Below are 27912 nucleotides of genomic sequence, written 5' to 3'. Positions count from 1 at the left end.
AGATGGGAAACGAACTCCTGCCCTCTGCCAGAGCAGTACAGACTCTTAGCCTCCTTATGGTGTGGGTTTGAAGAGTCTCAGGAATGTTATTCTTGCAGCATCTTTAAAATACCTCGGATATCTGTGTGTGTTTATTTATATTTTTATTTGTTCTAAAACACAAACATGAATCAGAGAACAAGCTGGAAGCTGCTTAATTATCATCTTCTGTCACTGTTAGAATGTATGGCCTCAGGATTTTGGTGTATTCACTGAAGTCAGAAAACTCTAACATAGACAGCAACGGTTTGCTTCCCCACAGGCCCAAATCAACTCTCAAGAGTCTCATGTCCCCGTAGGTTTTTGTTTTGTTTTGTGCCCTTAGCTTGAGGTAAACTGCAATTTTTAGGAGACAAAGCATGAACACAGCTGAAATCATTCCACGGCCTCTTGTACTAAAATGAGCAAGAAACCTACTTTTGAATAAATACCATCCAGTTTCCCTGTTTCCCACTTTACAATAATAGTTTTCTTCAAAATGTCTAGGTACAAGTGGTTTTAAAGTTGGAAAAGTTAATGAAAGCAGTGTCATATTTGAGGTCAGTCAGCCAGGAAAATGGACAAAAGCCCAATCCCACATCCCAAACACTCTGCCTCAGTAGCCTGTGAACAGAGTGCTCCCCCTATCTCCCTGCTTTCTAACAGAAGTGGAACAAAGCATTGAAACACGGTTATCTGTGAAGTAGAGGTGCCTATCAGGAGCCGACTCACAAACATTCACATATAACCTTCACATTCACTCACTCTCTCTCTCTCTCACACACACATGCATACACACATTCACATACATCCACATATTCACACACTCACACCCATTCATTCTCTCTCTGTGTCATTCACTCTCTCTCACACACACACACATTCACACTCACATATATCCACACATTAACATACTTACACCCATTCTCTGTGTGTTTGTCTTTCTCTCACACACATACACTCACATACATCCACACATTCACACACACACACATACACACTCACATACATCCACACATTCACACACACTTATTCTCTCTCCCTGTCTCTCTTTCTCACACACATTCACACACTTACACACACACACACACACACACACACACACACTACAATCCCTGTCAACAAAGACGCTCTTCACCCTGACTGCTCTGTGCACAGGCAGCACAAAGGCTTCCCCTGGAGATGTGGCTTCGAGGTCAGCCAAGTCTAAAAGCCTTCTTAGCAAAATATAAAAAGAATCTCCCCAACTCCAAAGAGAGTGAGCGAGAAAGCCTCAGAAGCCAGCTTATCTGGGAAAGTTAGAATTCTTTCAGACTAGTCTCACAAATGTAGTTGGTGGCAATGAAGACCCTTTGGCTGTCAGAGGAGCTGGCTCAATTTTGGAAAACAATTATTTCTCTTGTATGGGTTTAATGATTTATTCATTGCAATATAGTATCAGATTTCCATTTCCTCTCAAAGAAAATGGCTCAACTATGCACGCTGCAACAACCTATTAGAACACTGAGGTTTTAGCTGCAAAATTTATGAAAGTAACTGTATTCTATGACATTCCATCACCCCACTTTATGATCCTGAAGATGGAGGCCTTGAGGGTAGCAGCCTTTTTAGACTCTAGATATCATTATTTTCATTGTAACTCTGACATAACGAAGACAGTCATGTGGTATGCTCCAGTTTCATTAAACAAGCATCAAAATGTTCATGATTTTTTTTTTATTGTAGATCTATCTCCCCAAAGTCTAAGTATGGACTCATCTCAGAATGCAGAGGCGAATGGGCATGTTCGCATCACACCGTTTTATTTCTGAACTAAATTCAACACGGGGTTCATTTTAATCACCAAGAAAGTAGCTTCCCTAAATCAAGTCAAAAGCAGAAGTTAGACCACCATGGCTATGTTCCCACAATGGCCTTCCTCCAGGGAGGAAACTAAACTGCAGCTCCTTCTTAGATCCTGACAGGGGTCTGAGCAGCAGACTTCCCACTTCTCCTTCCTAGGAAGCTTTCTTTCCAGCGATACGCTCTGTGATACATGCACGGATTCGAGAGAAACCGTATGAATGAGTTAGATTTGCAACCCACACCACCCTCTGCTTGGGGGGAAGACAGAAACGTTGGCTCAGAGTCACCCACAGAAAATGGGCCCATGCAACAACACGCGGAGACAGACAATGGCAGGTGGGAACTTACCACTGCTACAGTTGGTCCCACCCCAGCCAGGCTCGCACTGACAGGTGTTTGGAGCAATGCAGCGACCATGGACACATTTATCAGCACAGTGAGCTGTCAGAGAGGAAAAAAAGAAATCCATCAAACCAAGGACGTTGGCACAGAAAAACAACAACAACACAGCTGTTACACATCCTAGGCTCACATATCACTTAAAAACAACACGCATGCTTCCCGATTTTCCTCAATCCTTCCCTCAGTTCCTTTTAGAGTCTACCGTATAAGCAAACAATTCCCCCTCTTATTGTGATATTTCCAAGTAAATTCCTCCATTTCAACTGTTTAATTCTGCTTCACACTAGATTAGGGGAGCAGTATCAAGGGGAACTGCCTAATCCGCACTTTAAAAACTGTTTTGGTGGGTCCCAAATAGATCCTCCTGCTGCTGGCAAGAGGGTAGGTGGAGAAGCAAAGCATGAAGCGAGCTATGAGGACTCCAACAGTGGCAGTATGGGCCAAGAAGCCATTGCCGGTATATGATATAGTCACCAGAGACAATGGTCACCTTCCTTTGTGCATGCACAATGACAGAGCAGAGTGGAAAACACATTGTGCGTCTCACACACACACACACACACACACACACATTACATAGTCTCTAAAATACCGAGATATATAAGTAATTGTGAGAGGTGATGGAAAGAGCTTAGACTTACATTTTACTTAAGGATGGAATATGGAACTCTGCGTGTAGATACATTTGATTAAATTATACTACTAGAAAAGTGAAATACATTTGCTGACTAACCTTAAAAACTGTCAGTATGTAAGTAAGTCTCATCTCCAGCTGTGCACACGAGTAGCATTCTTTTGTGGTTGTTTTTAGTATTTTTTTTTTGTACTATTTTTCTTCATAAAAATTAGAGCCATGGTAATTTTTAAATTGCTTTTCCACACAATACAATGAGAGACATGTCAGTAACTATTCTTTTATGTACTTTATTTATAATTATTTGATATCATGTATATGTAGTATATATTTAAATATGTGAATAATTATGAATCTGTAATAGATGACTGTAATGAATATATGAGACTCATTTGATGGTTACTTGGAAAGTCTTGACCTCAGGCATGAAGAGTCATGGGAAGAGTTATTTGGGATGAAGCAAAAGCCAGAGGTCAAAACAAACAAACAAACAAACAAACAAAAAAAACAAAGAGAGCTAGACTTTTTTTGTTTGGTGCAGGATCTGGGACAGCGGGGCAGAGAGAGACCTTGGAAAGTCCAAAGGAAGACAAAAGCCTGCAGGCCGAGGGCCACAGAGGACTTACTGCCACCAGAATAAGTTTTATTACACTAGTAACTGAGTCATTGGGATATCAGGCCTGTTGAGCATGGGGTTCTAAGCCACAGTACACTTTCCCGACACCAGAATTCCACAAAAGCACTTGGCAATCTTGTAATATTTGATTTAGAATCGTTACACCTTTAACGTAATTAAGAGCAGAAACTGCGCATGGCTTCTAGATAGGCCCTCCCAGTATGTAACATACGCTGTCAAGTTACACATCAAAGTATGCTGAACCACGGGAGGATTAGCGTCCTTCTATCTCTATGCACAGGTGTGACCTTGCAGGTGGCATTCCTTTGTGAAGTTGTACAGCTCGCTCCTGTTATTTGTTTAAATTTAGATATGGATGCTCTCGAAGCCAGCAGTTTGCTGTCCTTAAGCACACAAGATCCAGTTAAAATGCACGGGAAAGTGGGGTGACTGCGCACAGCAAGCTCTATACTGCACACGCTGTGACAGAGAGTAGCATCTCCAGAGGACCCCTACATCTAAATGCTGGTAGCCATCATAAGCGTGCCTCCATGAGAAGGCTTGGTCGTACTTGCCTTAAGGACTGATAGCATTTAGGTTTAAATCACCTAGCTATTGAGCAAATTTTCCTCCCCAAGCTACTAAAGCTATTTAAAATTATGTTCTTATGTCTTGAGACACACACATAGCAAGAAAGAGAGAGAGAAAGAGCGAGAGAGAGAGAGTGAGAGAGCGAGAGAGAGAGAAAGCACCCTAGCACAAAATTTCTCATATTTTTTTCCTCAACCCTTAAAAAGGAAATCATTAAATACATACTCCATTTTTTTTTTAGTAGCTTTCTCTGAGCCCAGATATAAGGTGAACCTTTACCCACAGCCTGCATCCAGCTGGGAGTACATCAGGCTACACAGCCAAGGCATATTTCTCTCACACAGATGAGACAAACAGGCCAAGTCTTTGAAGTGAGAGCTGCGGACAGCCTGTCTATTGGTGGACAGGTGAGGACTGACACGGTGACCCTGGAATCTTCTAATTAGGCTCCTGTTTCAACCTCACTTCCTAAATCCATTCAAATCCCATCACTAATGCTGTGGGCCTCATTCCTTTCACTTGTAAATGCTGGGGCACTTTAGTCACCACGCAGTGTTTTCTCTTCTGCTACTTAGTTTCCTTTGGATTGACTCTTCGGATGGATACAGGGCACAAGGAAGAATGAGCAGATTAAAGATGCCTGTACAGCCCAAATATATCTGTACAGAGGAGGCATCCTTGTCCTATGATACAATCAGCTCTGGTACTTTGGTCAAAGTATCTCTTGAAAATAAGTGCCCAGGAGTTTGACATCTTTGTTTCCCTTTCCTTTCTTTAAAGAGATGCAGAAGAGCAGGAATGCCAGGTAAGATTGGGAATCATGGAAACAGACAGGATCTGGCAAACCTGGAACTCTTGGTCTGTAGAGCAAGGAGCAACAGGAGACTGTGAGAAGATACTGAATGATTCTATTCGTATGAAATGTCCAAATAGGACACTCCGTACAAAAGATATATTAATGGGTTAGGTAAATGTCGGACAATACAGGCATTTTTGAGATGAAGAAAATATTTAAAATTTGGTCCTGTGATGGCACACAGCTCTGAAAATATGAAAACTAGACTCAGTGTCATAACTGAACTGTAAATTATATAGGATGTGAACTATCTCTCCAAAGGCTCTCATAGAAAGTACCGTGGGAGGTAGAGGAAGATGTTAACTAATTCCAACTGGAATAAGATCGAGGAAGATCTCATGACAGAGGGGATATCTAAGCTAATGAAGTGGATGCTTTTAGATCAGTTACATGCTAAAGTGGGCACTTTTAGAACAGTTACATGCAAAAGAGGACACATTTAGAACAGTTATATGCTAAGGCGGACACCTTTAGAACATAGGCAAAAATGACCACGTTTAGAACAGTTACAGGCTAACATAGACACTTTTAGAACAGTTGCAGGCTCAAGTGGGCACTTTCAGGACAGTTACAGGCAAAAGTGGCCTGAAGTAGCTGCCTTGCAATTCCTCCTCCTAGGACCCCACCCCACAGCCACATGACTTATTTCTTGTGTTCGGAAACACTACTCCATAGCTACCAGAAGGCTTTAAGCATAGTGGCCTTAGATGGATAGCCATCATGGAGAAGGTAAGAACACACTAGGTGCTTTGAACTCTGGATGCAATAAACATCACAGAAAAATTTCAATGCACAAAATTCCTTTCTGTCCACTCTTACAGTGTCTCCCTGTCCCTTAAGGACAGGTGCAGAGTCATTGCTAGCAGTGTCTTTGGTAGACATTGCTAATTATTCTTCCCTCCTGTTTTATTAACAGGATCTCTGTCACACCAGGGTCACAGGAGTGACCAGCAATCAACCACATTTCTTGGTTTTCTTTCCAGAATGATGTGGTATCCATGGAGACAAAAAGTCAAACAGACTCAGCCAGTGGTCACTCCAGCTCCCTCTCCCTCCTGATAGCCTGAGCGACAAACAGCTGGATTTTCAGAACATAGCTGACAACCAGAGAGGGAAAAAAAGCAAGTGGACCTTGGAATAATTCTTCACTCCGAATTATTCCCATGGATGAATGAATACCGTCAGCCATCCTCGCAACACATCCAAACCCTAGTTACTTGAGTTTCTCTTTGTATCTGTGTTTTCTTCTCAACCTGCTTCCAAACTAGCAAATTGGCTCTCTTTGGAAGATCTTCCAGGTGTGTGTTACAAAGCTTCTATGTTAGCAGGATGACTTGAGGACCCATTTCTGTTAGAAAGATTCATAAGAGCATAGTTTCTACTAGACTTTGAAGTAAATGGATCATGCAAGCCTATGATCAAATGGTATGAGGAAGTATAACTTTAACTTAGAATTAAGAATGGTTAAATAGTATGGGTGCTGTCAGCCCTAAAACAAACAAAACAGAAAAACTGTTATAGTTTATAAACAAAAAGAGAGGATATACAAGTGGATAGTATTCAACAGAAAACAAAACAAAACAAAACCTGAGAACGGAGGAGGGGAAGAACATAGAAAGCAAACCTGATAACAAGAGTAATTAATCCCATTGTGTGAAATGCTCCAAACATCGCACATAGACTGAGACTTTAAAAAAAAAAAAAAAGCAAGAAATAATACAATGTTATGTTTATAAAAATTGCATGTTATATATAACAAAATGCACTAAGCATTAAAAGACTTAATGCTGTGTTTCTATTTCTGTGATAAAACACCATGCCCAAAGGAAGCTTGGAGAGAAAGGGGTTTATTCCAGCTTACAACTGTCAGGTCACACTCCATCTTTGAGAGACGTCAAAGCAAGAACCTAGAAGCGGGAGTTGAGGCAAGGGAGATGCCATTGAGGAACGCCCCTTATTGCTCTCCACAGCGTGCTCAGCCTACTCTCTTGAACAACTCAGGACCACTTGCCCACTGATGGCGATGACATTCATTGTGGGCTTGGCTCTTCCACATCAACGCATGAATCAAGAAAATGCCCTACAGATTGGCCTATCAGCAATCTCACAGAGACATTTTTTTGATTTAGATTTTTCTATCTTGCGTTAAGTTGACCAAACACCAATGAGGATACTAACAATGAATTTTTTAAAATCTACTATAATTATACAAATATTAAAGATAATTTTAGAGAGAAGGCTATTTTCAGAGGCAATGAAGGTCATATAGTAATGGTAATTTGTTCATCAAAATAAGACAGAACGTCCTCAAAATGGTGAAGGACATTTGGGGTGTTTCCAGTTTTGAGCTGTCACAAACAAAGCACATTTGAACACCTATGTCCAAAGGTCAATGCTTTCATTTCATTCCAGATACTGCCTAAGGGAAGGGAAAGCCACACGAAACACTTGTGCACCAGTTTTTCAAGCATCATTTTTAAAATAATAGTAAGATGGAACATATCTACACATCCATAAACAGGTGAAAGGGCAGATAAATTGCAGATGATGTATATAAAAATATTACTCAGCAATAAATAGACACAAGCTAATGATGTATCCAATGAGATGGATGAATCTTAAATTCGGTATGCTTGATGGAAGAAATAAGACATTAGAATGAACACAGGGCTCTACAAACACAGCCAGCCTAGAAGCTCAGAGGCAGAGGGATGCTTGCTAGAGGAGGAGAGGAAAGAGAAGACCGAATGGAGGGCGTTCAAGAGTAGGCTCACTATTACGAGTGGGGTGAGGGTTGCATGACTTTCTAGCAATGATGTCAATTCTTACCGATTTTTGTACTTAAACATGTGCGATTCATTTTATGTAAACTTAGCTCTCAACTTGAAGAGAACTTTCCAATGGGGATCCATGAACTTTATATAGCAAGGTGTTGGGAAGGAATGAAACATCTGGACTGTCTTTTAAATGTGTCCATGCTTTGTGAGATTCTTTTTAATTTTTCTTCTTCCGCGACGCCAGGAAGTGAAGCTGGCAGGCTCTCTGACGTTGAGCTACCTTCCCAGTCCTGCAATTCCAGTGAGGGCTCATGGAAATGCTTGTGAAGGCATTGGTTCTGAACCCTCTCAAGAAACGTACCTGGAGAAGTGTCACGATGTGATGTTCTCCTAAGCTTTTCCTCAATGAAGCAAATAACTTAAAGGGGGAAAAACAAAGCCAAAAACTTGTGTGAAGCAGACAGTTGCAGTGAAGCCTGTGGAAGGATTAAAAGGGCCATCTGTGGAGCACATAATCCTATTCATTACTTGAAAGTGGAGTTTGCATTTAGTTCTGAACTTACACAGGCATTATGGATGTTTGGCCACAACTCTCACATTGGTCCATTTAGGCTGATAATAAAAGACGCCAGTAATATGAGCCTAGTGAGCCACTGTTTCAGAAAGGCAACAGAGCTGGACTAAACTCTAGTTTGCTAAGTTGACATTCCTAACGACTCAGCCTCCAGCATGTCTGATGACACAACCCCACATTGACTCACTCTAAGCAGGATTTAAAATTTCCTCACAATTAGAGAAGGGACTAGAAGGAAGGTACGTGGATTAGCCCTGCCAGCTCTGTCTCATCTACGTCGATGAGAAACATGTGCTGCTGCCACCAGAAGAGCACACCAGCATCTCTTGTTCTTAGAAAGGCATTTCTCCTGGCCTGACCCCTCATCATGGGGACATGGGGCATTTCAGACCTGTTTTCCACCACATGGCATTTGCCCTAGTTCACCTGACTGAAGTACACTCCCAGCCTCTGCATCTGAATCAGATATTCATAAGTGAAGCGAGTCCTGGGGAAAGCTAAGAAGGCAGTGAGACATGGCTGGGCTGACACTTCTCTCACTCTCCATCCTTGTCCTCTTCACCCTCAGTGGTGACTTGTGGACACCTTGTTTTGGGACTCTGAGACCCATATGTCAAAGTTCCAGATCTCTACTCTCCTTTTACATTTTTACCTGGTAGGGAATAAATCAAGTCCTCATGCTCACGAATCAAGAACTAATACAAGCTAGTCGCTTTCCTTGTCTGAAACTTTTGCTTTATAGTGTGGATACCTTAAGGAAAATGTGTAAATTAGGCAATTTAATCTATTCAAAAATGAGAAATCAAGCAAGCAGGAGGAACTTGGCTACTAGAATGTCCCACAAGAACCAAGAAAGGAAGAAAGAAAGAAAGAAAGAGAGAAAGAAAGAAAGAAAGAAAGAAAGAAAGAAAGAGAGGGAGGAAGGAAGGAAGGAAGGAAGGAAGGAAGGAAGGAAGGAAGGAAGGGAGAGAAAGAAAGAAAGGAAGGGAGGGAGAGAAAGAAAGAAAGAAAGAAAGAAAGAAAGAAAGAAAGAAAGAAAGAGAAAGAAAAAAGAGGTGGGGGAGGAAGAGAGGGAGGGAAAGAAAAGGGAAGAAGAAAGAAGGGGAGGAAGGAAGGAAAAGAGAGAAAGAAAAGAAAAAACAAACAAGCTACATAGAACACCAACTAAAATGCCTTTGGGGACCAGAGAGATAGATGGATGGATGGATAGATAGATAGATACATAGATAGATAGATAGATGATAGATAGATAGATAGATAGATAGATAGATAGACAGACAGACAGACAGACAGATGTTAGAGGAATACTACAGGTCAGACATGACCCAGAGAACTGAGAAAGTGCAGTAGTCTTCAGTCTCCTTTGTCACATAAGAAAGTCAAGCCAGTACTATTAATCCCCAAATCAAAGACACAGTATATACATAACTAGACACAATTCTATACTACAAGCTAAATACAGACGTATATCCTTGCTGTCCCAGCAACCCAAGGGGCTGAGACAGGAAGTTCACTGAGAGTGTGAGTTCAAAGCCAGACTAGGTAATGCATCAAGACTCTACATAAATAAAATAAAATAAAATAATATAAAATAAAATAAAATAAAATAAAATAGGAGTTAGCCAGGTAAAACTTCTTGCCATACAAGCCTGAGGATCTAAGTTTGTTCCCAGAACCCATGCAGGAAGGAAAGGGTCATCTCCCAAAGGCTGTCCTCTGACCGCCACATGTGACTCCACATAGCATGTGCACATTGTAGCAACCCCTACACACACACACACACACACACACACACACACACCACTAGATACAAAAACAAATACAAAAGGAGAAAGCATAAACCTTAATTGTAATCAGATTATCTGGCCATGGACTCATCAGCCAACTTTATAGAACATCAGGAAAGGCCAAAAAATGAAAAAAACCAAAGGGATTTCTCATTCTTTGAAGGTCACATTTTAAGCTTAACTGCTATTTCCCTCTTAATTTTAGGTTCAACCCCACCAGAGCAGTCGTTCATACGTTGATTCAGATTTTTACATTTATATGCATACATGTTGACATCTTGGTAAGCCATGGTTGTCCATGACATACATCTATTGATAATAATTCAAAGATTGGAAGAAGGTCCAGACAACACTGTTTCTGTCAGTAAAGCCAGTGCTGTAGAAAGATTATGACTGTAATACCTGTGAACTTGGCTAAAGCTTTCCCTTTCTTGAGTTGTTTGATGGAGGAGGGAAGTCCGTGCTAAATAAGTTTGAGATGTGCCTTTTACTGCAAGCATCCCAGAGGATGTAATTGGCTAAAGTAGTCCTTAAGAAAGGGTATCTACCAACCCACCAGGGAAAATGTATCCACTGGTACAATCATGGCGTAACTGTTGTAGGGGATCCACTGGTACAATTATGGCGTAACTGTTGTAGGGGTAACAAATTGCCCTTTGATTAGATTTGTCAGCCCACTCCACAAGAAGGAACTCATATCTGATAGCGTAAATGTGGTAAAAATAAAATAAAATAAAATAAATAAAAAACCTATGACCAAAGAGGTCTTAAACTCTAGGGAAGCTTTTATGATGGTTGCTTTGTTTAAACTGACATGGCCCCAAACAGCCTGCCAGCAGTCAATTGTGGATGGGGAAAGTGTTCATGGAACCCTACCACCTCTTACTGAACCACTGGTCCCTGATGGGTTCTAGGAGAAGCACCACTGTCCTTAGCTGTATGTCCACTGATGACCCCACTAGGACGCAGTGGCTAGCACTAAAGCACATCACAAATGGCTCTTGTCAAACAGGACAGGTCACAAAACTAAAAGACACGAATGTGGGAATGGGACTTGAGGGAGGGGGAGGGGCTGAAAGAGGTCAAAGGCAGGTCAGGTGGGGCAGCAGGGTTCAGAATGACCTATATACATGTATAAAATTGTCAAAGGACACATTTAATGAAAGTCCCACGAAAATGGGGGAGAGAAAGGGTATAGAACCAGTGGCATTTCCTAAATGATCTGCAATGAGCTAGCTCTACAGGGGAAGCAGTCCATCGTTCACATGAGGGACATGTAACTATACAGATAGCAGCACCCAAGACTCAATTTCTGGAAGCCAGTGTTCTCCTGGGACAGCTCCATCTCCGCTGGAGTCCCTTTCTTCATGCCCACAGTTCCATGTAAGTTTACCAGACAAACTCCACTGCTGTTTGGATGCATAAGCATCCACCTGTGTCCTCACTCGACTATCCTTTCCGTTAGGATCTTTGCCACCCCAGTGGCCCAGCTGGTCAGGGAGACTCAGTTTAGGGTCCGTCTGGGACCTGGCAGAGAAGTTTCCCTTACTGAGCAAGAAATTCTTGGAACTTTGAGTTCTCTCAAGGCTTTTAGCAGAATCATGTATCTTGAAAACAGACTAAGTCTAGAACTTCAGATAGTCTTAATACTACACCTGAAGAAATTTAAAAAAAAAGAAAAAAAAGAAAAGTCTGTGCAGTGCGTGTGGCTCAGATGGATGCCTTAGGTTTACCACCGGATTATCTGTAAAAACGCTGGCAGTCACTAAACCAGACTAGGGGGCAGGGTGGGGGGAGTTGTGGGGAGGGGGAGAGAGGCAACTCTGTCACCTGGCCATGTCAATGTTGTGTGACTGTTTGCTTAGATCAAACACAGTTTTTATATCATTTTAAATGACTTTTTCCCAAAAAGATTTGAGCAGGAGTCCAGTCAGAATTGTCTCTTAGTTCCGAACTTTTACAATCGTGATTTTCTCTTCCCTCAATGAGGCTGCATAAATTATCAGGCCAGTGAACATTCTACCTACCCTGTAAAGACTGCAATTTCAGAAACTCACTTCCCAAAGGTGAGGCAAGTTAGCATTGTTTCCCCTTAGCAGTCTCCTCAGGACATTAAAGCCAAGCTTCTTTGGCAGAGTGAGCAGCAGGCAAGATTTCCATCACAATGGCATTGAGTCTATCTTGAATTCACAGTGGAATTCTTTAAGATTAAGTTCATAGTTTCTATTTATAACAATCAAAGTACCAGGGAAATACTGGACAGCCAGGAAAACAACAAAGTACCCCCTGCATTATTTATTAGATCAGATCCTGTCTTCACTCCTAGCAGAGCAGTGTCCCCAACTAGAAAATCCAAGAGTGGCTTCCAGTGGGCGTGTGGGAAAATTGGAATTTCTGCTGGTGCAGTGTGTATGGACAAAAGGCTTCTCCTGCATTTTCTAGTAGGTGCCTCTGAAATAAGTAGGACTCCATAGCAACGGAGAACAGGGTCCCTATGGAAACATGAAAAAAATCCACTGCATGTGGCGGGAGGGGCGTGATGGGTAGTTGTTACACTGAGGAACGTACCATCTCGTGGTTGTCTCAGGCCAGCCTAAACTGATGGCCTCATGCTCACGTCTCCTCAAAAGGGTGTGCTGAAGAGTCTAAAAACAGCAGAATTTTTGGAAATGCTCAACAAGATCGAAACTATGAATTAAGCCTGTGAGACTCAGACAAACTCAAGAATTGAAAGCTCTGCCTGCCTTCAACTTCAAAAAGAGGCCTTCAGTTCTTGCCTACAGAGCAGGAGAGCTCTTCTCTCCCTAAACAATACTGGCAAATGCTGAGTCTTCCTAGCCCCAAACCAGGGCTCTCATCAGTCTAAGAACCCTGGGTTCGAAACTGTGCAGCAGCAGTTAACAACAACAACAAAAAAGATCAAGTCACACAAAACCCGGATAAAAGATGAAATGTGTCATTCACTGTCACCAAGCAGGTGAGAGGTGATCTAGCATCCAAGCCAGCTCTTTTTCCAAGCCGTACCCAGTTGGTCACCATACTGAAGCTTGCTGTGTCTCTCTCTCTCTCAATACAACCCTCCTTAGGGATGACAATATGTCAGAGGGTGGATGTTGGGTATATTTTTCCATCCACTTGACAAAAGTGTAGACTGTTATCCTGAGTTAAGTGGTAAATATTCTGGCTTTCACAGATGCAGCTAGTTTGTCCTGGAGACAAGAGCTAGTCTGGTAAATAGATAATAGGACCATCAATTAAACGGCAAGCAGAGCTTGTAGCAGGTGATTTAGATAGCATGATTAACTGGGACAACTGATATCTCCATGACACCTCTCCAATAGATCAACGATCTCTTAGGCCAGATAATTTCAGAGACTGAAACTACAGAGCACACAGGCCACCCATTGTAACCCTGGCTCACCCATCAACAACCAGTGCTTCCTCTCATCCCAGACTCTGTCTAAATACCATGTTCCCGACAGCTGCTTCCAAGAGAGGCACCTATTCTCCCACAGGGGGACATTTTTATAAATTCCAGTCTAATATAACTTAATATCCCAGGACAAAAGAAGAGGCTGGGGTAGGGGAAAAGAATTATGTGTCACATGACAAATAGCCACTTGTGGCTCTCCAAAGGACATCTGTCTCTTGAAAGGAAATGACTCCTGAGTAAGTAAACTGCAGGTGTTCCTAGCCTTCACCCCCAGTGTTTCAGTTTAAAGCCCATCGCCTATTTTATTTTATTTTGTATAAAACCCGGTTTTATTTTTCCATTAAAAGTATGAACTATTTCTTTCCCCTTGGCTGTTTCTAAATATAAAATGTGTTCTTTAGGTTCTATAAAGAAAACTGGTTCATCCTAAATATATACATCTAGAAACTACTAAACACTTTAAAACACATATTTTTATTTTTATTTTGTTTTTGCTTTCTTTTTTAAAGCAAGGTACTTAAACTAGAGCAGAGTTCATCTTTACAGTTATTTTCTCATACAAAGACCAACGACAACAACAAGTTCCAGCTCCCCGTGTGCCTACAGCCAGTTTAGTTTTACATAAAGTTGGCCAAGTTAAAATCAACTGTGAATATTTATTCACTGCTCTGGTAATCAATTGTCACACTCCTCCCTGCTCAGAACAGGAAATCATATAGAGATCAGTGTGTGGGAGTTCGGGCTTTTTATTTACGGTTCCCAGGTTCTCTTAACAAGTGCCAAAGACAAGAGAGCACATCCATGGGAACTGATGCTCTGAGAGCTGGCCCGCAAGTGAAAAGCGGGAGAAGCCAGATCTCAGACATTTCCCTTCAGAACTCCTTACAAACCTGAGAGCCCCTATTACAGCTTTAACTCAAGTTAACACTGGACTTCCATCTACAGAGGATGGGATAACAGCCTTTAAGTTTCCCCCAGAAGAAACAGTTTTCAGAAGGGTCTCCTCCTTTTCAGCGGCACCCAATAGGGAAACACAAGGCATCTGGACCACAGAGAGTGGGAAGTGAACTGGGAAGGGAGTCCTGGCCATTTTCTTTATCTCTTCATGATTCTGCTGCAGGCCGCTGGGCTTACAACGATCTATGTTCTGTCATCAGCCAAAATGAAGCCAAGGACAACATCTGAGTGATGTATGCCTGAATTTACCAGTCTCCTCCCACGAAGGGGTAGCTGTCAATGTGCCACTTGTGAGCTTTTCCAAGTCCTGTGAAACCAAACCCATAGACCCTCTCCAGTTTACCAAAGAAGTGATTTGAGATCAGTGGTGTGTGGCAACAAGCGTATCTTCCTAGAATGATAATGGAGATAATAATTAGGTCTTTAGAATAGCTTCAAAGGTTTCTTTATTCCAAAATGTTCTTGAAAGAGCTACAGTTCTCTGGGGGTGACAACACTGGAATCCTTTGCATGAGTTACACATTTGTGTTTCCGTTGGACCAAGAGCTCCCCTCACTTCACTGACATGGGATCATAGATCATCCTCAGTGTTCAAGGTAAAGAGCATAGAAAGGAGACAAGAGACTATCCTGAGTACCCATTACTAGGGGGGCATCAGACAGTCAAGGTTGTTGGGAGAGGGGGCCCTGTAGAAAGTCGGTGTCTTGGTTAGGGTTTTACTGCTGTGAAGAGACACCATGACCAAAGCAACTCTTATAAAGACAACATTTAATTGGGGCTGGCTTACAGGTTCAGAGGTTCAGTCCACTATCATCAAGGTGGGAACATGGCAGTGTCTAGGCAGGCACAGTGTAGGCAAGGCAGAGAGTTCTACATCTTTATCTGAAGGCTGCTAGCAGAATACTTCCACAAAGCTCAGATGAGGATCTTATTTCCCACGCCCACGGTGACACACCTACTCCAACAAGGCCGCACTTTCTAATAGTTCCACTCCCTGGGCCGAGCATATACAAACCATCACAGTTGGGGTGCACAAAGTGTGTCCATTAAGATGATGAGCTTAAAGGAATTTGGAGGCCTCATGCCTCTGCTGGCTTCAGCTCTGGGCATGTGTTAGCCCAATTCATAGCCTCAAACTGTCATTTCTACCAGCCCCCAACCGTCCTAGTCTTCTTTCCTTTTGTACTATTCCCAGGTGATCTAACCACTCTTTCTGGGAGACAAAAATAATTTAAGAAACAATGTCAAAGATACAACAAATTATCGTCTCTTCTGAAGTAATTTAAGTCTTTATTTTTAGACAACAAAGTCTCTGAGAGACAAAGCCTCTCTTTATCTCCCATTCTGCTCTAGCCCTTTAAGTCAGAAAACAGACAATAAAAATAACTTTTAAAGAGGTCAGCATCACTCATAATTTGGAAATGCAAAAATAAACCAAGGCTCTGTTTTTTTCCCCCAAACATTATGAAAAAAATTGCTTAAGTGTTGGTGTTATGGAAAGATGGACACCATCTTGCATTCCTGGGGGGAGAAGACATGTAGATGGTTGTAATCCAGAAAAGATTTTGGCAGTTTATATCAAATCATATTAGTGTTGAATATGTGGGTAAGATCATTCTTGACTTTGCCTTTCAAAACCCACTATCCTCTTCCCACAGATGCCTTCGCAAGTTGGTAAACCCACACTACTAAAGTCTTGCCATGAGTATGTGACAGGGAATGGAATATGCCTACTTCCAGCATGACTCCGGAGGCAGCTTCATTGCCGTGTGATTTTCTTCTCATGCCTCTTCCATCAGCTCTTCAGAAACTAGATTGATATGTGAGGCTCAATTGTAGTACATAAAAATAAAGACTACCCCTTCCTTAGAGATAGTAGATGGAAAAGGTAGAAATGTTTTTTCTCTATTGGATTGGCCACCATCGGGCACCTCATAGCCAAATCAAATCCTGGATGATGTAATACACATACCTTTTGCTAGGCTTCGGATGTGTATTCCCCTTAAAGAGGCTTGGTCCTCAAGATGTCAGTTCTAGATGATGAGCTTTAAAATCTTGAAGCTATAGGGCTTAATAAGGGGTCCTTGTGATGGCCAAAGTGTGCCTCAAGGAGGATTATTTCTTGTGGAACCTGATTAGTTCTCTTGAGTGTATTTCTTATTAAAACCAATCTGATTGTTATAGAAGCTCAGAATCTCTACCTACCTGTCTGGTCCACACTCATTCTTCCCACACCATGTGACAAAGCCAAGAGACTCCTCCCCAGGACAGAAACAATGGTATACTCTTGTTCCTACAGAACTGTGAGCTAAATAAAATTCTTTTCTTTATAATGCAGCCTGACTCTGGCATTTTATTACAATTATACAAAATAGATCTGTATCATTTTTGTCCCAGAAATTCTACTCAACATAATTTGTCTTATGAACTACTCATGTCTGCAGAAATATTTATAAAATGATACAAATATATAAAAAATATATATATTTAATATATATATTTAATATATAAATATATATATTTATATATATATAAAATGATATAAAATCATTTATAAAATGATTTATTTTAGAAGCTAAAGTTACTACATATCAATAAAATAATTCAACCATAAAACAAATATCTTATTAGTTGTGTAAATTAATGACAAAATTACTAGATTTGATTTAACTTTTGGGAAATATATCCATTATATAATGTAAATGAATAAAACCATGTGCAAAAAAGTGTTTACATGGTATAAATCTTTAAATTTGTTTTGGATGTAAAGAGCTGGCAAAATGTAGTGTTCTATATAAAAGAAATTGCAACATATGAGTGACTGTTTTTATTCTCTAGTGTTTTATAAAGACAACATTGTTTCACTCTGAAAAATATCTTATGAAAAAATTTCAAAGATACAACCAATTATCATCTCTCCTGAAGTAGTTTAAGTCTTTATTTCTAGTCAACAAAGTAGCCCAGTTAAGAATTGGGCACCAAATAGTCTGTCCTCTCTCCAGTCTATCCCACACTGCTAACTTATAACACAGACAAAACCTAAAGGACATCAACAGTGGCTTGCTGCTTCTTCAGTTTCTAACAGAACTACTCAAAAGCTAAGATCTCACTTCCAAAATATCCATGGCTTTTCAAAATGGAACTGATATTTTGGCATTTAGAAGGCATGCGTAGGCATAGAAGACAGGAAATAAATGAGAAAAACCCACAATTTATTGTGGTTATTAGACAAAAAATTTTTTCTTAAGAAGGAATTATAAAATTCAAAGTACTGAGGCAACCTATGCATATTATTTGAAACATAGTAGGAAATGATGTGTCTACAGTATAATGTATCTGAGATAGATCTTAGTGAAGGTAATGGACTAGGTATTTTCCATCAAGATAGCATGTGAGCCGTGTTCTCTGGAGTTTAAAAACTTCAGCAAACAGTGAAAAAATAAGTTTGTAGCTTTAAGGAGAAGGCAATCTTGACTTGGGCAATGACATGAATGAAACTCAGGTTCATAATTATAATGCCCATGTATTCATTTAGACCAATGTATGAGCCGGGCAGTGGTGGCGCATACCCTTAATCCCAGCACTTGGGAAGCAGAAGCAGGTGGATTTCTGAGTTTGAGGACAGCCTGGTCTACAGAGTGAGTTCCAGGATAGCCAGAGCTATACAGAGAAACCCTGTCTCAAAAAACAAAACAAACAAACAAACAAACGAGCAAAAAAAAGACCAATGTATGAAACCATGGTATTAATCAACCTAAAGTTAAAAACCACAGACCATAACAAACATAAATATTGGTTTGTGTTATAAAAATGCATGGGCATATGTTTGACTGAGCATGTAATTAAGTATAAGAACATGACACTGTGATCAATAGCATTTTTATAAGATATCAGTTATGTGATTTTAAAAACCATGTATCTACATACATATATAATACCTATGCAAATACATACATACACAAAGACAGGCACACATACAATTCTACATACACACATACATTAAAACTATATTTGTTCCCTGAGCATTTCTTCACTAAGATGAAGATTTGTCCATATCAAAATGACTAAAGACATCAGATCCAACAACAATTCCGACCCAAAGATGGATAAACTTAAAAGTTCATCATGACTTATGAACAGAATAGATTCTCAGGGTCACAAATTTCTTCATGTCTTAGTAATGTTTTCTCTGAAAAAAAAGATTCCTATCTCTTCTTTTTCCCAACCAGACTTTCAGAAAAGGTTGTACTCACACCATTCCCCACTCTGTCTTGGCTCTCCTTGCTCAATGACATTCATCTGTCTTCTAGCAGAAGTCTAACTGTTCAGTGCGTTCTATGGACCAGTGACTGATGCACAGCCTCGAACCCTCAGTAGAAACAGATAAATCTGTGCCTAGCCCAAACCTATTGACTTAGAGTCTGCATTTCACAGCCTTCCCAGAGGATCCACCTATTCATTCCCTTCTGAAGCAAAGAAGGTCTTCTCACTGTGCTCCAAACACAAAGAAAACAGAGTATTGTTCTCCGGAGATCCCTTCCCTTGGCTGGCAGAATGAAAAGTGTGTTTTGACATTCTCTGCTGCTTCCATTGGTGGTAAACATGGTAGGAGAGCCACATCCTGAGAGGCCTTCGGTGAGAATCCTCACAAAGGCTAAACGCCAGGCTTATGCCCATTATGAATATGAAACTAAAAAGTTTCTGTGCTTTCTGAACTTCCAGTCTTATCCTCTGAACCTTCAAAGCATTGAAACAGGAGGAGCACGATCCAAGGCTCCCTCATTTGCTTTCTGAAAAGCCCATCCTACCCCACGCACATCTATGTGTCCCTGAGCTACCACCCATCAGACACAGACAGAATCACCACATTTGTTACAATATCCATAAAGTTCTTTGTTCTCGGAAACCTTTTCAAAGCCCAACTTCAAAAGAGAAGAATGTTTGCCCATTTTAGTCGCTTTAAAAGGAGATGAACATAAAGCCAGAATCTAATTTGTGAATCGAATTAATCGACTTTGTTTTCAAAGGCAAAATTGTCTGTCAGCTTCTTCGATATCTCTGAGGTCATGTAACCATAATGCCACTGAGCCACTCTTGAGAAATACTGTATGACAGTTAGGTAACATTCCTCCACTTATCAGCTGTCCTGCCACTTTCCTTTGTGTGGATGAAGTATCTCATTCCACATTCAGAATATATACTGCACAGTTTCTCACCACCAACCACCACCTGATTGGTTTCCTCATCTACAAAATGCATACGATCATATCTGTCTCCTGGTGAGATTTGGGGGAATTAGTACAACGATACCATATATGCCTGGCCCAGAATAAATACTCGGTTGAGATAACTACTAATCTGTTGTTATTCTGAAGACATTAAAAACTACTTAGGACAAACTCCCTAAGGGAAAGGAGCATAGCTCTCCCAGATAAGCATGTAATCACAGAGCCCAGCCTTTGGGTTTTATACCACAGACAATCAGTGCATCAGTGCATGCTAACTTTAACCATCTTTGCTCTGAACACTTTTTACTGAATCTGATTTTTTTTCCTATGAAGGAGAGGGGAAAATATTTGTGATAAGCAAGCAAACAAACAAAGGAAAGCCAATGAATTCCTTTACATGGAAAAGTAGAATACAAAATGTCCTTTTAGGACTGTAGATGTAGCTCAGTTGAGAGAGTGCTGATCTAGCTTCCTTGAAGCCCTGGTTTTGATACCCAAAACTATATAAACCACATAAACTCGGCAAGGTAACTCAGGCTTGTAATCTGAGCACTCAGGAAGTAGAGTCCGGAGGATCACAAGTTCAAGGTCATCCAAGGCCTTATAGCAAGTTCCAGACCAGCCTGGGATACCTGAAATCATTTCTCCTGGAGGAGATTTTTCAGTTACCTGAAAGAAATTTGATTGGAAATGCAGAAGAAAAATTCCTATTCTGCCTTCCGTGTAAGCTGATAGTTCATTGACTTAGTTAAGGTTGCTTAGCCTGAATTAAGGACTAATCGCTGTTTCTGCTCCTTTCTATAACTGGAAACCATTACAAATGATGACCATGCTACCTGGTTGGCAGCAAGACCTGCTGGGAAGGAATCACGAGAGCAGAGTCGAGAATACTAAGCTCTTTCTCCCTAATATCTCCACAATGGTACCTAACTAGCCCAGCAATATAGAGTGTAGACCGTTACTGAAAGGCATCCTCCATCTCAACCAAGAGAGAAGTAAGTTCTTTGGGGATTCAGCAATGAAATAAGCCATTGCAGCTGATCAATGCAAACTGTCCTTAAAAAATAAAACAAGACAAAACAAACAAAAATGGCGGCAACAACAACAACAGAAACCAAGTGGCTCCCAAGCCAGTGAGAGCATATAGTGAGCTGAGTAAATATACTAACATATTTTTTTTTAAGTGTTTTCTGCCTATAGGGATAGCAGGTGAGCTAAGAAAGCCTAGAGAAAGAATTTTAAAAGTGATTGCTAAAACTGTCATTCCCTAAAACTGCCATTCACACAGCCCAGGGAGCACATTATACAAGTCTTGTAGAAGAGAAATGTTGATATTTTGCCAGCATCCTTCCAGGCAAGATGGACGAAGTAGGTTTGCAGCTGTGGCTATGAAACACTGAGCTGTACTCTAACTGGCCATGCTTGGGTCCACTCTTCCCACACTAGCTGGCCTATGGGGGCTCGTGTCCTGCACTCCAGCATTCCGTTGGGGCAGGGAGGGATGGCCAACAATATGGCCTGAGCAATCAACCCTAAGCTCTGTGCAGACCAACAGCATTGTGGACTTATTCGTGAGTCCTATGATCTGACACAGACATACTTACTCTCTCGGTGTGGGCTGACATTTGTGTTGGTTAGGCTGAACCCTAACTAAGGGCATCAAAACCATGTCACCCACATCCCTGGAAGATGGCCAGCCCAGCCAGTAAGGCAGGCTTCCACCCCAGCTCTGTATTCTTGGTCTTTCTCCTGACAGCTTCTCATCCCCTGAAGCTGCCGAGATCAGTTCCTGATTATTCCTGTTTGATTACAAACATGTAATTTTTCTTACCCACCGCCCTCATTAATCAAAGACATGCAAATTACGAAGGGAACTTGTCACAGGGTATAAGCTAACAGGCAAATTCTCTCACTTCCTTATAGTGTGCCTGTAAACTGGAAACCAACCCTCCAGATATGCACACCCCCTGGCCTAGAAATTCAACTTCCAGAAATTTAGTCTTAACTGATTCAGGAACTGAAGACATTTTTAACCACAAGGATGGCTTATGGAACAGTTCACAGTAGAGACAACTCAGAAGTCGTGTATGTAGTCACATGAGTTTAGTTTAGAAATATCTACAGTATAATGATATGCTCTCAGAGAACATTCACTGGAGGCCAGAGCCACGTGCTCTATATTTTTGTTTCCTTTTTGTTGATTCTGTGTTGTGTTTTCTGTGACCATATGTCAGCAGATATAGTGGTAATTCTGAACCAGAGTTGAGGAGCTGTTGATGTCTGCATGGAGATTGGCAGGCACAGATTAGTCCCCATCCCCTCTGAGCCAACAAGGAGCCTCACAGAGGTACCAATGATAAATCCGAGGCCACCCAGTTGAGTGCTTGGTGGAGCTAGTACTGTCAACCCAGACAGACCAGGCATCCCCACTGCCTCCAGATTATAGCAGAACCCTGTCTGCGCCCCCCCCCAACCCCCAACATCAGTGCCTCAGCTCAGAAGTCACACGTTGAGCAACAATGCTTTAGTTTTCCATGATCTCTTTCTAAGTGTCTTATGCAAAGTAACAAGAAACCTCCACTGCGACAACATCCCATGAGATCAAGAATCTTTTGAAGTATGTTATAAACTCCAGGTTTCAGATGCCTCAGAATCAAGTAGGAGATAAGCTGCAGGGAAGGAAACTGCTGTTAAAAATGTACTTGTGTCCCTCTGTGCCCTGGATCCAATCCCTTCATCTTTCCATGACCAAGGAGAAAAAAAAGACCACGCTGGCCCCTTCAGAAGGTAGCTGCAGCGGGAAAGCTAGGTTTCTGTTCTCTCCTGTGACCTCAGTCCAGGGACTCCTAACCAATTTCCAGCTTAATATACCAGTTGACGCGGCCACACCCAGCCTTGCAGCATCTTCTGGACAGCTATTTGCTCCTCAAGCAATATTCATCTGGAGATTGATAGGACTTGCAGACAAAGTTAATGCTTTCTGCAGGGCCCAAGCAGACGGGAACAAAGGGGAATGTTCCAATCACCCCATCTCCGAGGTCCCCACCTCAGAGGCAGAGCAGCACTGGACATGCGCAAACAGCTCAAAGGGCGGACATCTTACTTACGGACACACATGTCTCGGCTTTCGTAAAATCCCGGGCAACACTGTGATTTGCGCCTATACATGGTTTTCTCCCCGTGGCGGTAGGCTGTCCGGTAGCTGATTCTGTTTGAAGGAAGAAGATTGTGCCATTAGCTCTGATTGACAAGCTAACAAGGAATGATTTCTACAATAATAATAATAATAATAATAATAATAATAATAATAATAATAATAAGACTATCAGCTGCAATAAAGGTAAGAAAAGCAAATGTTTCAAAAGAAGAAGAGACATAGAGTACAGGGTTGACTAAGATTATTATAGTTTATTACTAAGTTGCTGGAGAGGATTCCCCAATCCAGCCCATCTGAACTTTACTTCAAGGCCTCAAAAACGTTGTGAATTCTCTACTTCGACTACCTTGAGACAATGTGAAAAGTGTAGGCTACTTTCATAGGCATCATTCTCTCATGTTTCAGAAGGAGATGTCATAGATTCTCTTAACATTCGGCACAGTGTCATCCTACCATAAACTAGAAGACTAATTCTATCATCTGATTTAACTGAGGCACCGAATGCTATCATCTGATTTAACTGAGGCATCGTTCGTCTACTGGTTCAACACATAAACACGCATTTCTCAAGCTTTAGTATATTGCAGGCGCTATACTAGGTTTAGGAACGGAGGCGTGGCAGCAAGCAAAACAGTATACTTTCTTTTCAAGGAACTTCCCCCTCTAGTGTGAGAAGATAAGAGTTTGTAAAGCTTGTTTAATAAAGAAGCATACGGCAGGTAGCACACTCACTCGGTAATTCATGATCCTATAAATATTTAGCTAAGAGAATTAAGGTAGCAGAGTTCCCTTTCATTACATGCACTAATATTTTTGACTCTGTGTCCTCATGGGTCATAGATAGCCTATCTTATTTCAATTTCAACATAAACTGAGTCAGACATCAAACTAGAATCAGACCCTGAGGCATGAGTTTCTAGGGATCTGGTGATGGTGATGGGGAAAATGCCTCCAATTTTTGCTGGCAAGCTAGTCCTGAGCCTGGGGCCTGCCCTGGAGGCTGCTCGATATCCCCAGTGCCACTCCGTTTAAGACAACTGATTTTCTCTCTCTCTGCAGATACTCTTTTCAAACAGCTTCTTGTTTAGGGGTGGGACTTTCTGCCTACTTCCCCCTCCTCTTTGCCGGGATTTTGCCTGGTTTGAGCCTCGCTGCAGGGCTTGCGCATGCTCACTGGACTCTTGCGCATGCTCACTGGACTCCATGCTTTTAAGTGGATTTCCCTTCTTTTTGTTTGTTTCTTTTTTTAAGAAAGAAAAATAATGTGAACCCAAGTATGTAGAACCTAAGAGAAACAGGGGCATGGGGAAAATATAATAATAAAAGATATGCTGTATAAAATTCTCAAAGAATAAATTTTTGAAAAGAAAAAAAAAAGAGTGTCTCTTCCATTCATCCTCTATAATGGAGCTGGATGAGGTTTTTCTAAGCACAGGAGGGACAGTAGATGTGACACCTGTAGTTAGACCATAAGTCACAAAGGTCATGGATTATGTCAGCCTTTCATTGTCCCCTGAGCTTGGGATCAAAGCTCTCCACAACTGCTCACTGGGTTCATGGATGCTCTTCCTCAAGTAGCTGGTATCTCTGACTGTATCACACTCCATTTCCGCACAGTCAGGGTCACAAACACCCTAAGCATCCATTACCTGTGCCGCGTGCATTTAAACCAGTTCAGGATGTCAGTGCAGCTTGTGTAATAAATCTGATCGAAGGGATGTGGGTAAGACTCCTGCACGGTCACCGAGTAGCTGAAAAGAAAAGGGAAAGCCAGGAAATCAGCGGCCGGTCCTCCACTTCATTTTTATACTAGTAATATGATTCCCACATATAAAACCAACAACAAACAAACAAAAAACAGAGGCCAAATTATCTTCATTTGCAACACCACACTGATTTTTTTTTCTTTCGGCAGTCCTAGGGATTGAAATCACGCCTTAAACCTACATGCCCAGCTCTCATACATCTTGGCTTTTGATAGAGAAGACTCCTGTTTTCGTAGGTGTTTTGATTGAACTAACACAGCCCAAGGACAGATATTAGCAGCAATGTGGGAGACAAGCAATGTAAAAAACATTACACATTTCAGCAGACACCCTTCTCCTGTTCACACTACAATAATAGTCCCAAACTTCAAAATACATCACTGTCTCTCTATACTTAATTCACTGCTCTCATCCCAGGGTTCCACGCATGACAAAGACCTTTCATGAAAAGTTCTCACCATAAGTCGGCAGACAAACAAGGTTAATCAGCAGAGAGACAATCCCCACATTCAGAACGGACTACATGTCAGTGATTATTTTGAAAAAAAAAATCAGAACAATTGTAACATTTGGCTTTCATGTGCTGGCTCAACTTCCCAGGCAGCAGAAGAGAATATACTACATAAAAATAAAGGCTACCATGAGTTCTTTAAACTCAATTATAAGTACAGAAATAGGCTAAGCTAATAGCCTGGAACAATCATGCCAGGAGCTTGCTACCTAGTAAACATTCTGTTCTCCGTTACACTCCACTAACACCTTCTTGGTAGAGTAATCACATGAGGTCCTGCAGCCTGGGGAAGGGAAATAGAAGGAACACCCGAATTGGTTCTACACTTATCAATTTGAAAGCCCTTTGCATGCTCCAGCGTATAACACAATCCGGAGGATTTTCTTTTTCAAAAGGTTTGCCCCGTTTGCTTTAGGTCTCCCTTAAAATCTATACAAAACCAAAATGGACCAGCATCATTGGCTCACCCACAGAGAAATCAATAGTCTAAGTTTAATGAACAAAAATTATCAACATGATAATGGACAAGAAGTTCCAACTTCTAACCTGAAGTTCTACCAGGAAGAATTCAGCTTAGGCAGAGGGAGGCCTGGTTGACAGGTTGACCAATGGTGACCTCACAAACAGTAGATCTCAAACTGGTCTTGGTGATTGTTTTATACCTATGTGTCAATGGGAGATATGCGAGATAATCCTGCTACTTACACTTTTATACACACACACAGACACACACACACACACACACACACACACACACATATATATATATACACACATATATATATATTTCATTCTTTGCCGTGCTGAAGTGTCATACCTAGGGATATTTAAGGATCCTCAAGAAATATTAGGCCCTCTGAGAAGATCGGTGAGTTAGAAGAAGGCAGGATTGTAATTTGAGAAAGCAAGTGACCTGCCTCAGGTAATCCCAATGGCGCTGGGTCCCGCCTAATCACATTTTAGACAGATAACCAGAGCTAGCATGGTGATGCCCTCCCAGAATCTCTAATGTACACTATTCTAAATCATCACCAAGGTCCTCCTACTCCCCAAAGACATAGGTTCAACTGCAAAGCCCCTGTTGGCGTGAGGTGACTCATTTTGCGCAAAGCCAGAGAGAGAAACCTCTGCTAAAATATCTGTGCTCTGGGGATGACATGTCACATTAAGCTCCTAGTGTTTTCCTGGGTCCCCAACAGCACTGTGAGCTCTGCACAGTGTAAATGCTGAGACTCCCTTGGCAGCCTGTCTGCCCTCCTAGTCAGCTACTCCTAAATAATTGAATCTTAAGGCCACATTATTATGTCTCTCTCCCATCCCTCTGAGCACAGACCTATGCATAGCTGTGGGCCTGCATCACCTCCAGGAAAAATGGAGCCACTTGCCACAGGTGCTTTGGAATGAAAAGATTTAAAAAAAAAAAAAAAAAAAAAAAAAAAAAAAAAAAAGCAAACCTTTGCTCTATCAGGATCTACAATGGGGATTTGTTTGAACCAAATTAGTTTGTTAGAATTAGATGCAACACAGGGTTCCCAGATAATTGTGAAGGGCATGCTATGGCATTCAGTTCTGTACACACTGGAGAGCAAAGGTGATATCTGTGCACTTGTGGGTACATGTGTGTGTGTGTGTGCGTGTGCATGTATGTGTGTGTGTGTGTGTGTGTGTGTGTGTGTGTATCAACAGTGTATGAACAAGGGTGAACCTAAGGGCTCCCTTCTCAGGATCCACATACCTTGTCTTTTTTAAGACATGGTCGCTCACTGGCTCAGAGATCTCTAGATAGGCTAGGCTGGCTATTAGTAAGCCCAGCAATCCTCCTGCCTCTGCCTCCCCAGTAAGTGTGAACAAACATTCCTGGAAGGAAGCTGTCTACATGGCTTGATTGACTGATTAAAACCTTGGCGACAGTAGAGAGGTTGAAAGACTGTAGTTCCAGAACCTCATTGCAATTTCTCTTGGGCTATCACTAGCCCCAGAAAACACCACTCATTGTCCACCTCTGTCGGACCTAAGATCCTGATAAACTCGTAACAATCTTTGGGATTTAGTAACTTAACAAAATCCTCTTCCCCCAGAAGAAGAACTAAGAATACTTTTGATAGCATCGAAGGTCTATAGTTGAGCCCCTCCACCCAGCTACAACCTGCCTCTCTGATATTTCTACCATATGTACTTTTTTTAATGTCCTGATTTGTGACTTACTTTATTCTGTTACAGTACGAGCTTTCTGAGACTGTTTCCACCTTGGGAGCCTAAATCTGGTGGATCCCTGGCCCATGATCACTCAGATTTGGCTCCATAATAAAGGCCTACTCCCTTTGGGGTGAGAGCTGTGTTTGTGTGTCCACACAAGCATGACCACCACACTGAGCTTTTTACATGGGTGCTGGGATCTGGCCTGACTCAGGCTTGTGCAGAAAGCCCTTTACTGACTGGGCTATCTTCCTACCGCCTTTCTCTTTCAGTTGTTCTTGTTTTTAGCTAAATTTGAAGCAAGCTTTATTAAATACTGGCCAGAACAATGGCCACTGGCCAGGTCCATAGCCAGGGTTCCCAGAGAATGGCCACAAATGACATTAGTCTGCTGCTTATAAAGGCAAAGCCCACAGGCCTTGTACTTCCCACCTCCATCCAGTAGGGGGCAAGCCTATATCCTGACATGCTTCCTGCCTACCCACCTCCATCCAACAGGGGACAAGCCTATATCCTGACATGCTTCCTGCCTACCCACCTCCATCCAGTAGGGGACAAGCCTAT

The 27912-nt window shown here is 41.6% G+C and overlaps 1 protein-coding gene and 1 long non-coding RNA gene across 2 annotated transcripts in view; one reads left to right on the top strand and one right to left on the bottom strand.

Annotated features, from left to right (window-relative positions):
- Megf10 (multiple EGF like domains 10) overlaps positions 1-27912 on the bottom strand; it is a 161469-nt gene that overhangs the window by 83235 nt on the left and 50322 nt on the right. Inside the window, exons 3-5 of the mRNA XM_031365731.1 lie at positions 24525-24626; positions 22826-22926; positions 2212-2304 (exon numbers count right to left, since the gene is read on the bottom strand). Of these exons, the coding sequence (XP_031221591.1) occupies positions 2212-2304; positions 22826-22926; positions 24525-24626 (296 nt within the window). The remainder of the gene's footprint in view (positions 1-2211; positions 2305-22825; positions 22927-24524; positions 24627-27912) is intronic.
- On the top strand, positions 11072-16377 carry LOC116087187. Its single transcript, XR_004117288.1, has 2 exons — positions 11072-11483; positions 16149-16377. It is a non-coding gene; the product is annotated as an uncharacterized LOC116087187 (long non-coding RNA).

The sequence above is a fragment of the Mastomys coucha genome, unplaced genomic scaffold, assembly GCF_008632895.1.
Source record: "Mastomys coucha isolate ucsf_1 unplaced genomic scaffold, UCSF_Mcou_1 pScaffold13, whole genome shotgun sequence".
In the NCBI taxonomy this organism is placed as follows: domain Eukaryota; kingdom Metazoa; phylum Chordata; class Mammalia; order Rodentia; family Muridae; genus Mastomys; species Mastomys coucha.
The sequence above is the reverse complement of the archived record's forward strand: the minus strand, read 5'-3'. Positions and strand labels throughout refer to the sequence as shown.